The sequence below is a fragment of the Mchenga conophoros genome, linkage group LG23 (assembly GCF_057382185.1).
Source record: "Mchenga conophoros isolate Kocher_MC1m ecotype Shallow Benthic linkage group LG23, M_conophoros_male_GT1.1, whole genome shotgun sequence".
Lineage (NCBI taxonomy): Eukaryota > Metazoa > Chordata > Actinopteri > Cichliformes > Cichlidae > Mchenga > Mchenga conophoros.
Genome location: NC_140547.1, coordinates 13276354 through 13289269, shown reverse-complemented (window position 1 = coordinate 13289269; position 12916 = coordinate 13276354). Strand labels below are relative to the sequence as shown.

At 40.2% G+C, this 12916-nt stretch overlaps 1 protein-coding gene across 1 annotated transcript; it reads right to left on the bottom strand.

The window, feature by feature from the left end:
• Positions 1-5468: 5468 nt before the first annotated feature.
• Positions 5469-11072, bottom strand: dpt (dermatopontin). Its single transcript, XM_085264180.1, has 4 exons — positions 10595-11072; positions 8091-8216; positions 7167-7274; positions 5469-6997 (listed from the first exon to the last, which is right to left on the bottom strand). Exons 1-4 carry the CDS (start codon positions 10861-10863, stop codon positions 6931-6933), a joined length of 570 nt encoding a protein of 189 aa, XP_085120306.1. The 5' UTR covers positions 10864-11072; the 3' UTR covers positions 5469-6930.
• Between the last annotated feature and the right edge of the window lie 1844 nt (positions 11073-12916).

Below are 12916 nucleotides of genomic sequence, written 5' to 3'. Positions count from 1 at the left end.
AATCAGTATTTAAGGTTTGACTCTCATCATCCACTGGAGCACAAACTGGGTGTCAATCAGGATCCTACAACACCAGGGAAGCAGACGAACATCCCATCAAGAAGGCCCTGAGTAAATGTGGTTATCCCAGCTGGACATTTGTCAAAGCTGAGAAGGCGCCTAAATAAAGCTGATCCAGGAGAGAAGGACAACTGCTGCCTAAGCGAAAACCAATAGTATACAGGGAGTGCAGAATTATTAGGCAAGTTGTATTTTTGAGGGATAATTTTATTATTGAACAACAACCATGTTCTCAATGAACCCAAAAAACTCAATATCAAAGCTGAATGTTTTTGGAAGTAGTTTTTAGTTTGTTTTTAGTTTTAGCTATTTTAGGGGGATATCTGTGTGTGCAGGTGACTATTACTGTGCATAATTATTAGGCAACTTAACAAAAAACAAATATATACCCATTTCAATTATTTATTTTTACCAGTGACACCAATATAACATCTCCACATTCACAAATATACATTTCTGACATTCAAAAACAAAACAAAAACAAATCAGCGACCAATATAGCCACCTTTCTTTGCAAGGACACTCAAAAGCCTGCCATACATGGATTCTGTCAGTGTTTTGATCTGTTCACCATCAACATTGCGTGCAGCAGCAACCACAGCCTCCCAGACACTGTTCAGAGAGGTGTACTGTTTTCCCTCCTTGTAAATCTCACATTTGATGATGGACCACAGGTTCTCAATGGGGTTCAGATCAGGTGAACAAGGAGGCCATGTCATTAGTTTTTCTTCTTTTATACCCTTTCTTGCCAGCCACGCTGTGGAGTACTTGGACGCGTGCGATGGAGCATTGTCCTGCATGAAAATCATGTTTTTCTTGAAGGATGCAGACTTCTTCCTGTACCACTGCTTGAAGAAGGTGTCTTCCAGAAACTGGCAGTAGGACTGGGAGTTGAGCTTGACTCCATCCTCAACCTGAAAAGGCCCCACAAGCTCATCTTTGATGATACCAGCCCAAACCAGTACTCCACCTCCACTTGCTGGCGTCTGAGTCGGACTGGAGCTCTCTGCCCTTTACCAATCCAGCCACGGGCCCATCCATCTGGCCCATCAAGACTCACTCTCATTTCATCAGTCCATAAAACCTTAGAAAAACCAGTCTTGAGATATTTCTTGGCCCAGTCTTGACGTTTCAGCTTGTGTGTCTTGTTCAGTGGTGGTCGTCTTTCAGCCTTTCTTACCTTGGCCATGTCTCTGAGTATTGCACACCTTGTGCTTTTGGGCACTCCAGTGATGTTGCAGCTCTGAAATATGGCCAAACTGGTGGCAAGTGGCATCTTGGCAGCTGCACGCTTGACTTTTCTCAGTTCATGGGCAGTTATTTTGCGCCTTGGTTTTTCCACACGCTTCTTGCGACCCTGTTGACTATTTTGAATGAAACGCTTGATTGTTCGATGATCACGCTTCAGAAGCTTTGCAATTTTGAGACTGCTGCATCCCTCTGCAAGATATCTCACTATTTTTGACTTTTCTGAGCCTGTCAAGTCCTTCTTTTGACCCATTTTGCCAAAGGAAAGGACGTTGCCTAATAATTATGCACACCTGATACAGGGTGTTGATGTCATTAGACCACACCCCTTCTCATTACAGAGATGCACATCACCTAATATGCTTAATTGGTAGTTGGCTTTCGAGCCTATACAGCTTGGAGTAAGACAACATGCATGAAGAGGATGATGTGGACAAAATAGTCATTTGCCTAATAATTCTGCACTCCCTGTATGTCAGGAGTATCGGAACAGTTCAGACCCTTTTTTCTAAACTCCGCGTCTCCGTGGCTTTTAAACCCCAAAACACGCTGCGCCAAAAATGGGTCAACCCCAAGGATCAGGTCCCCCGATACAAACAGAGTAACGTAGTGTTTGCTGTTAAGTGCCATCAGGATTGCCATGATCGGAGAAACCAAACAACCTCTGGCGAAGCGGATGGCACAACACAGAAGAGCTACATTGTCAGGCCAGGACTCTGCAGTCTATTTACACCTTAAGGCCAGTGGACACTCTTTCAGTGATGAGGATGTACAGATCCTGGACAAGGAGGAATGCTGGTTTGAGCGCGGAGTCAAGGAGGCCATTTACGTGAAAAGGGACAGACCACCTCTGAATGGAGGAGGGGGCCTAAGGGTGCATCTTCCACCACATTAAAATGCTGTGATTGCAGCCGTTCCCCAACTCTCTGTGAATGGGACTCATGGTCACTGATCAGTGGTTGTTGATCAGTGGTCATAGCAATTTCCATATTAATGATCAAGGAACTATTTGTGCAAATGTAGTGTTTATAAGGTTGGGGAAACCTGCAGTCAGCTGAGACCGAAGAAGTGACTTGGATGGGTGATGAAACGTTTCTCCCAATGAAAACGCTACGTCCAGATGATCAGAATCAACCTTTTTGGTTTATTTACCTGCATGATTGAGCATGCATCAAGACATTGTCAGATGTCCTGCAACATGCTGGGCATCAGTCTAGGTGGTTTGCTCTGGAACATTTTAATTGGTCTTCATATGTATTAACACCAAACAACAGTCGAGACAATTAAGCCAGCTCTGAATAAGTGTTTACCCAGCTTTACACTCCGAGCACTGTTTGTGAAGACTGAGAACAATTTTCAAAAGGATTTCCAGCATGAATGCAGTAGCCACTCAGTCTGTTATTCAACTCTTTCAGCTTCACAGCTAATGAACTCCGGCACCAGTTGGCTTTAAATTCTGAGCAGAGAGAAAGAGGCACTCAGATTTGAGTACAATCATCCCATGCGCTCTTTTATTCACAGAAGTGTTTGGTGTTTGATGAAACAGGCATTATGGTTAAGTGCTCTTGTGATCGATCATTTTGAATACATGTGAGCGGCTCTCTTCATCCCAACAGTTACCGTTGACATTCAGCATAAAGGAAACTGTCCATTTTCTAACGCTAAGATTAGAAATAGGTTTACTTTATGCTTTATTGAATATTTGATTCAGACTGAGCGACCCCACACAGCCGGCCTCGAAAACTAATTTCAACTTTAAGGTGAACAACTGAAACAACATCAGTCTGAGAGACTGATCAGGAAACCTTCAAGTATTATACCAACTTTATTTGAACGCTATCAGTTTGCTTACAGGGAGATCAGGTGCACACAGCACTGAAGCACCTGGATCTTAAGAACACGTATGTCTGCATGCTTTCTATTGACTACAATCCTGCTTTTAATACAAGCCTCATCCCCAACATGGAGTCTGCTTATAAGAAGAGGGAAAGGAGAACAACTGTCCTGGGGCTCCAACACAACTTTGGCTGCTCAACAACACATCTTTTACTTCAGGAAACTGAGGGGAGAAAACCAATGTGCAATAAGAGTTCTGTTGTGCTTGTTCAGCTGCACAAAGGCAGAACAGGAAGCTGTCCAGAGGGTCATTACAACTGCTGAACAAAGCTGCCAGATATCAGCTCCACCTCTGCAGTTTGCAGTGATCAGTCTGTATCCTCACTAACCCTAACCCCGTTCCAGCTGCACCTGTCTGGCAAATGGTTCAAGACGTCCATTAAAACAAGAGTTCTGATTAGCTCCTGAACTCTCCCTGCTAGGCGCTATCGTCATTGTTTAAACTTTTCCGTTTATTTATTATTTATTCTTATTTTTCCTTCATATGGAGGTGCTGCACTGTCTCATTGTTCATCCATTTTCTTCCACTTATCTGGGGCCAGGTTGCAAAAGCGGCAAATGACATGACACACGACAAGTGCACAATATAATTTCAGTTTAGTTTTAGTTTTTTTGTCTTTTATTTCATTTTTTCCACACTTTAGTTTTAAGTTTAATGTTTAGGTGACTACACTAACTCTACCTACTGTTTTGTCATGCAAAGCTGTACAGCAGCTGTTTCCATTTATCTTTTATATAATGTTCTTCCATGTAATACATTACCATATTACATACCATAAATCCAGATTTACGCCCGCAAGTGTGGTCATAAAAGGGAGCAGAGATACAGTGTGATCGTTTTAAAATTGAGGGATTTGTCCAAAACAGAATCAGGTTTTCATCAGAATTAAAATTCTTTCTTGCTTTTCTGCCTCAAATGCATACTTAGTTCTTAATTATACAGTGTCTAACTATAGAGTATCCAAAAAGTGATTGCAGCAAGGAGACTTTAATAGCTTTGTGGCTCCTCCTATAAACTTTAATTATAGTCAGTGTGAGTATTGTTTTGAAAGAATCGTTTTTCATCTGCCCGTAATGAAAACGTGTTGGTGGGTGGAGAGGAGGAAGCTGGACAATATATCTCCCCATCTTTTTCAGTTCAGGAAGGAAACTTGCACCACAGAGACTTCAGGTCTCTGAGGGCGGGAGGCCGCTGCAGGCGTGTGGCTGTCTGCCGCCCGCTGCCTCAGGGGACAGCTGTGATCGGCTGCGGCGTTTGGCTCGTGCTCCGCGATAGCAGCTGCCATAAACAAACAGCTGCTGGCTCGAGCCCCAGCTCTTTTCAAGACACTCCAGTGACCCCAGTGACCTTCACCCGACTCATTCCATGAAGTTTGGACAGATTTTGAGAGTCAAGCTGGTAAAGAAATCCAAAACAAACTAGATGAGAACGAGGACAAAGTGGCTGCTAGATGCTTTATTAGGCCGTCGGGACCTGATGTGCTATTCGGAAGATTTAGAGGAAAGATTTAATTTAAAAAAACAAAATAGGTTTTGGCTTTTTTAACTCCACTATATGGGATTAAATTCTAGTTAAGGTGTGTGTCTTATGCTTACTTTATCTGCTTATCTGGAATATACAGTTGCCATGTATACTGTGAGTCTTGGTTGCAGTTTCTAACACAGCTTAAATGTGTTTTTCAGCCCTGAAACTTTATCCTGCGCTCATCAACATACATTTCTGGGATTTCAACTGAATGATGTGTTAAAAGCATATTTACAAAAAAAATTTTCATTATTTTCCGTCTTTTCTGTGTTCAAATACAAGAATAAATCTTTGCGCTTCAGGTCAAGCATTCTTTGTCATGTTTTATGACTTTAAGGCGCCTTAAAACCACGACGCCATCGGGAATCAACGTCACTGAAAAATAAACAAACATGATATTTGTTCACTAATCAGCTTTACAGGCGCTACCGGGGGATTTACCTTCCACAGTCTCTTACCTCTCTGCACACTTTCATTCTCGTGGTCCTTCCATCTGTTTGTTCAGTTGTGTGACTTGAACGCAGCTTTCTTTATAAAACCCTGTGAGCTGTTGAACAGATAATCAAAACAATCTGCCTCTGAGTTTTTGCTTATGGCGATATGAAGCAGTCTGGAGTCTACCTTAAGCCAATTTAAGCCCAGAGAAGCTGCTGATGTCATCACAGCTGGGTAGCTGCATTATTCTTTCTCTGAGATACTAACGTGGTTATTTTAATGTTTCAATAAAAGCTCTTGTTGCCACCGTCACAGCCTTTTATTTCCCTTTTATTATATTTTTAGGTGAAATAAAATTCAAACTGAACACAACAGAGTTTCACATTAAATAAATGAGGTTTTTAATCCAGGTTTTCACACAGCACGGTTACATGGATTTAAGTACAGGTTATAATTGCCAAACTGGACAAGACACTTTAATAAAGGATGGACAGAGGAAGCAGGTGGGACCTCGTTCATTGCATGCAAATCTTGTTTCGCCAGTGACTCAGAGAGAGCCTCTCATTGCTCCCAACATGACTGATCCGATGTTACTACCAGCAGAGTATCTCAGTCAGCTCTGTGAATGCCATTATGTGCATGAAAGTCACGTGTTCGGGAAATCTTGGAGGGGAGCCTGATGAGCTGTGTTTTCCACAGCCATTAACAGAGTATCAAATTCACTTTGTTTTGTTTTGTTTGTGACGTGCTGCCAATGGACTTCCACTTCATCCAGTAACCAAACAAACAAACAAACAAAAAAAGGTTGAAGCTGTCCAGAGAGCCCAGAGAAGCCCAAATCCCCCCAGAACCACCATGGAGATGTTCATTTTAACTGTTTATATGATATATTTATATTCTTCATGCCAGACTAATAGAAACAGTGGTTAAAAATGCATAAAATAAAATATACATATGTATACTATACATATGGATGAAAACATGAACCAAGTCACTTATGATTAACATCAGTATTATGCTGTTTTAAAGGGGACCTATTTCCAACTTCATATTTTATTCTTATACGGGGCCCTGGTGCAGCTCGTTCTCATGTTTTTTCTGGTTTAAACTCATTTAAATAAAGTTAACAGGAATAGCCCCAATGGCCGTGGTGTCAAACATTTAAAATGCCTGAAACATCTTTTGGATTTTCAATTACCTGCAACATTAGCTGCGGAAAAACAGGGTTTGGATTAAAGGAAGAGTTTTTTTTTTTTCTAAAGATCAGTTTTCTCGGTTGCCAGGCTGATTCCTCCCATATGAAGAGTCTTGAAACTTACAGCACTTCCTGTAGAAACACATTAGCTTCAGGTCTAATCAAACAAAAAAGGGAGAATCTCTGTCCATGAACATGAGCAGAAACGTTATACAAAAGCTGCCTCCCTTTAAACCAACTGTTTCTGATTGGATGCTCCTCTCATACAGAGGGTTTGAACAGCTTTCGGCTGTCAGTAACTGTGAGGGGTAATTTTACCAAAAAGCAACCGCCTATCTCTCTTTCACTGATCGATTGGCTGTTTGAAGCGATGGATACAGGTATGTTTGAATCTTCCCTGAGCATTTGGCTCACAGGGGTTGTGACTTTGGCCGTGTTTAATATGAGCACCTGACAGTGGAACAGGAGATATAAGACAGTAAAATAAAAGGCATAATAGGTCACCTTTAAATGTATATGTGAATATGTATTAAAAATGTTTATGCACCGATAAAAAAAACTCCTCACATGTCTATAAATTGTCAAATTCACAGTCAAAGTCTGTCATTCTGCACAGGATGTACTTCCACTGCCGATCTCTGAAAGAAAGAAAGAACATCTTGTGAGTGTGACCACAACACGTGAATCAAGTTTTATCGTTTCCTCCATGTATCGTCCACTGTGCCAATAAATTCTGATCCCGTAGGTCTGATTTTGAGATATAAACATACAGCTGCAGTTAGACATGGAAAAATGTTCTTGACAAACCTTAGCACTCCACTGAAGGTGGTCTGGGCACCTCGGATAAAGTATCCATAACTTGGGACAACTAGCTCTCCCTCTTCTTTGTAGTATTCAGGAATGTCAGTGGTCTTCCTGCAGGAAGCCGCAAATCACAATTTTATTAACCATTTGCTGATTGAGTCAGTCTGTTTTGTAGCAATACAAATAAAAACATTAATACCACGCTCACAGTTTACCTAACAGCATCGTTAAAGCCAACTAAGTAACATCTTATATACTGTACAAAAGATGTAAGTCAGACTAATGTGGCTTAAACCTGAATTCTGTCTAATGTCCAGCAGGCGGCAGGAGAAAAGATGTGCGACTGTCTAGAAGTCTATGTGAAAATTAGCCTAGATCTCAATGGTTAATGGTGTCATTTGATATTTTAAAGTCTATTTATAACAGTGTGATTATTTTTTAAATGTGGTCTGACTGGGAAAAAAATGAGGTAATACTGAAGGATATGATGTAAGGCATGGCTAGCAACTGGGTCTGAAAGTGAGTTAAAGAGCCTTAAGCCTGCATTCTTACTGATGGCCTGCAGAGGGCGACTCCTCTGGCTTAAAAAAAGATATATCCAGTTGTATAGAAGTCCGTGAGAAAATAACATTCAGCTCCCTTATTCAATGAGCTCAGTAAGCACTTTCCTGACAAGTTTATGGGTTCAGTCACTAAAACACGAGTTTTATTTTGTCGTTATTTTATGATCAAATTCTGTGGTCACATTATGGTCGTTATTAGAGTCAGGAATCCTTTTATAACCAGACTTGTGAAGTCTGGTTTCAAAAAGTTGATGACGTCTAAAATTTTCTGCTTGACGCTTCAAAACCTCAAGTTGTTCACAATTTCTCTGTTTGAATTTTGCATCCCCACTCAAAAAAATCGAAATCCAATCTGAAAACCTACATGCAGGAGTAGGGACAGCGGCGTTTGTAGAAGCAACAGTAAAACTGCCATTCCCGGTCAAGAGTGGACTCAAAGTACTTGCTCTGAACACCTGCTACCAGGCCGTTACGGGTGCATGTTGAAGTCCTGCAAAGAAGTATAAAAGTCATTAAGTGAGTAACACTTACTTAATATATATTCAACAGTTAAAAAGCTGAGAAACAGTTTTAGATGAGACTCATTTAGACAGTTTGGTGGAAAGACCAGCTATTTTATGTTTGGGCTAAAGACATGCAGCATGCATAGACGTTTGTCATGGCAACATGGACCTGGCCTGCAGCCTTTCAGTCGGGGGCTAAGTTTCCCTGCAGTTTACTGTCCTCCCTGGTGTAATTCAAACAGACAGCTATGTTAAAGAGGGGCAGGCGAGGCTGCGGTAAAGAGCCTTCACAGTGTTTGCAGACCAATCAGTGGGATGGGTGCAGTCAAGCTCAACTTGAAATAAATCTAAAGAGCACAAATGTGTTCTGCTGTCCAAACCAGAAAGAGTCATCTGAAACAGATAAGCGGTCTGTTTGGAGGGGGAATTGTAGACTGACGTCTCTGTGTAAACAGCGGGTTGAATCATAGACCCAAACCGGTTTTCTAAAGGTTGACCCAAGTCCTTTAATTAGATCAACCTTTCAGTGGAACTGATAGTTAGTCAGAAATGTTTATGTCAAGTTGGAAAGGACTCATTTTATTTTCTTCTTCGCTTTAGTGGATTCTTACTGTCAGAGCCTATTGTGCATTGCAGTGATCCTTTTAATCCTTTTTTCATGAATGGCATATTGCAAAAGTTCAGAAACACGTGAAACATGTGGCCTACAAAATGCACGGATATCCCTAAAGAACACAATTGGACGAAGCTCTTTAAAATTCACTGTTCCCAGAAATTTCAGCGGAAAACACTTATGGCTGCTCTGCAGTGAGATGGTGATTCATACAGACCCAGGAGGACCTGGATCTGTTCCTCTGAATGAAACAACAGAACAAAAAGCAATGTTTTATGAAAATAACAGAAGGACAAATATGTGGAAAGTCTGAGAACAGCTGAAAGTTATTACATACTAACTCTGAGTATGACAACCTTATAGGTCCAAAGAACTTCAGCTTAAAAAGTAATTTAATTACTGTTTTCAAATTATGTTTGGCTGGTTGCATCTGCTTATAATGTAAGAAATGCCTGAGTAAATAAAGTGGAGCAAGTGCAGGGGCTAGTGTTTATGTGGTGGTTTCTGTCATAACTGAATACTTTTTTTCCTGTCCTCACAGGTTCAGCACTCTTACTATTCTGAGAACCTCCTCTATCATATAAATGACTAACCATGTGCTGCGGATTGTCTCAGAGGTTTTCTTAGCTGAAGTTTGGTCCTCTGCTTATTGGGAACCCTCATTATAAACTTTTATTAAGAACAGTTTGACCCTTGTCCTCCATCTTCCCTGTGCTAATGTGTTTATATTAACCATAGCTCTGTAGCTAGCCACCAGGTGGCCACATATGTGGAAACTTTAGAAACTGCTTTTTAATCTCCTTGTTTATATTCAAAGCTCTTTCAGCGCGGTGTTTCAGTTTGATTTAGAGATCCTTCAATCAAAACTTGGTGTATCATCTGTAGATAGACAAGCTAACTTCTTGCTAACTTCTAACTCGGCTGGATGTGGACGTTAAACTGCACTGGGTCTCCAGGGAGAACAGAAACATTGATCTTTTTACTGTGGAATTTGGACCATTTTTAAACTCTCAGTGGCGCGTTGATTGATTGATTTCACACCTCACAGGGATTATATTCGCTCCTCTGCTTTGCACTTTAATCTCCACCTTTAGTTCATGACAAAACCTATGAGTTTGAGCCTGTGACGTCTATTCCTGAGATTTTGCTGCTGTGTTTAAGTGATCCACCCAGTAACAGTGGCATTTATGGGCTAGTTGGAGCAACAACCAACAAAGCTGTGCCTCTTGGATTTGCCTGAAGTTAACAGCCGAGTGATGCTTATTGGCTCCGGGATGCATTACTTGTATAATTATTACATAAAAGAACAAATCCAAGCGTGTCCACAGCTGCTCCACTGAGGAAAAACAAGATTTTCCTGCTTCCCTGATGTTTCCATTGGGGATTGTCCCTTGAGTGCATTTACAACCTAATGCTCTCAATCACTGTGCATCACTTATTTTGGTATTGCTGCAAGTAGCTGGCTAAAGCCCCTAAAAGCCATTTAGCATAATGTCATTTTCAGAAAGATTGTAAACTCCAACAGTTAAGCAGACTGGGTTTTGTGCATCTTCACATTAAATGATTTACTGCTATGAGCCGACTTACAGCTGACTGCTTAAACATGAATGACATTTTCTGATCTAACTATAAACCTGGGACGCATATGACTGTCTTCCAGCATGCCTCAGCACACAGCTGTCAAAGTTTTAAAAAGCAAATAGAAGTTGGCACCAAGCAAGTAAAAGACAGATTAAGACTTAGCGGACCCACCACTCCATCCCAGCACGGTTGATGTCGTCCCACCAGCAGTCACTGGGCTCCCCCAGACCCGCAGGTGTGGGCTGGCACTCAAACGACCACAGGCGGTCGGAGCCATCATTCTCACTGAAGTAGCTCCTGATGGCCACGATGACTTCACCGTGGGGACACTGGAAGTTGAATCCCTGACGGTAGCCATTGACCCAGCCCATGTCATAATGGTCTTGAGACTGAGCTGCCACTGAGGCCAGCAACGCCAACAGCACCAGAGCTGGATTCATGATGAGGAGATCAGTCCATCTGCTGCACTTCTTCACATCTGCCTCAGCTTATACTCCTCCAAGCCTTTTGTTGTCCAGATGTTTTGTATCCAGGAGTGATGTGTAATTTGCTGCTGGCAGGATAAATCCACAAGTAGACCTCGCGTCATTTTAAGGTGGACTCTGAGACAGAGCTTTCACAAAGTCCTAGTGCAGATGAAGGTTTACCTTAAAAGACAGCGCTGTAATCCTCTGGAGAATGCATTCACATGTTAACCGTCTAAATATGGAGGATGAAATCATCTTAAATATTTGATGTCTTATTTTTTCCAAATGTTTAATTCTTTTTGTTTAAAAGTTTGGCAACAGCTAAGCAAAAACTGAGCAGTACAGCAGGTCTGTATAAATATTGTGCTCAAAATCATGAAAAACTATACAAATTGTTGATATGATGTATTTTTCTTAACCGCAAGAAATTGAATAAAAAGACCATTTGCCATTCAGCTTTTTCAAAAAAAGCATCTGGTGTTAAAAATAAAAGCAAAACAAACAAACAAATACAAGACAGCAAACTTCTAAATGGACAGTGGATGGCAGCACAGTAGCTATTTCCATCTTTTATATACAGCCTTTAGCCCGAGAATGTTTTTTTTTCAACCACCACATGAAGTTTTCCATATATACTAAATTTACTATGTGGAAATTGCTTAGGGTGACCATAAACATGGGCGCTGAAGTTAAGTGCGAATCACTCCCACATACTCAATGCTGTGCTGTGAATTTTCACTACCATGCCAAGAAAATAGTCCCAAAGGAAAACACTGATTACCCCTGCTCGTGCAATGTGTGACTTAAAAAAAAAACACAAGAGCCAAGCTGCTTAGGGAAACTACTGAGCCGTTTTAAAGACATTAAACACTACATTTGTGACCTGTTTTGCATGGTTATAGGGAATTAGAGGAACAGCTTCAAGTTAGCATTTAATATCATAAAGAAAACCGTCAGCAGAGCAATATCCATTACAAACAGTAACACACATGACACACCTTTAGAACTTGTGAAAACCAGGCACAAATGCACATGGCACAAAGTACAGTGGATGATTGCAAAGTTTCCTCGCTGTTTGGCGAAAAACCATTATTACACATCTCCTCAGTTTCTTCTGTTCCTGTGAAACAGCACTCCTGTAAAAGCATGACTGCTGTCAGAAGATGTGCTTGGATTATTTATGGAGTGAGGTGTGAGAATCATTTCTGCAGGTGTTGCTTTTGGTCACGCTTGCTTGTTTTATGTCCCAGTTTAAAAAAAAAAAATCTAACAAGAAGACGTCACAAGGGGTCTGGAGCACATCTTTCACCTCATTAAGGTGCCAACACACTGTTTGGGTTTTTTGTATATGTAAATTTAATATGGACAAAAACACGTTTGGAGACTGGATTTATTTTATTTTCATTTATTAAATTAATTTAAAGATATATTGTTCATATGATTAATTATGAGTAGTGACCTGAGTACTGGATTATCAAATGTGAGGGATTCTTGGAAGAAATTATTGAAATATAGCTAAATATAGGGTCCTATTTTTAGCATATACTGATCCATCCAGACAATAATAATAATAATAATAATAATAATAATAATAAATTCCATCTTTTTCCTCTTCAGCTACATTTAAATAATACCAGTTTGTCCCAACTTCTTTTTACACATAGGTTGTACTTTTTACCCTGCTATATTATTCTTATGACTTTAAATGTTTTATTTCTAACCACAATGTTTTTAAATATATTAATTGCTTGGAAAATATGAATATTTATTATAGTCATAAGACATCACTTGAAAATAAGTCAATGGTAAGTCATACAAATATTTACACATATTTAATTATGTCATAAATTTGAAGAAACACACACATACAAACAGTGTGGTGACAGTTATGATCAAACTTAGGTTTCACATTTAAATTTTAGAAAATAAATATGTATATATATATTTTTACTACAGATAAAGTTTCCAACTGTGTATCTAAATGTAATAGACAAAATGTCTGTGTGTTTATTTCTTCTACAACTTC

Coding starts and splice junctions, on each gene's coding strand:
- dpt (XM_085264180.1), bottom strand. CDS start 10,863: ATGAATCCAGCTCTGGTGCTGTTGGCGTTGCTGGCCTCAGTGGCAGCT. Junction 8,217..10,594: donor AACCGTGCTGGGATGGAGTG/GTGGGTCCGCTA, acceptor ACTTCTTTGCAG/GACTTCAACATGCACCCGTA. Junction 6,998..7,166: donor ACCTTCAGTGGAGTGCTAAG/GTTTGTCAAGAA, acceptor TCTTTCTTTCAG/AGATCGGCAGTGGAAGTACA.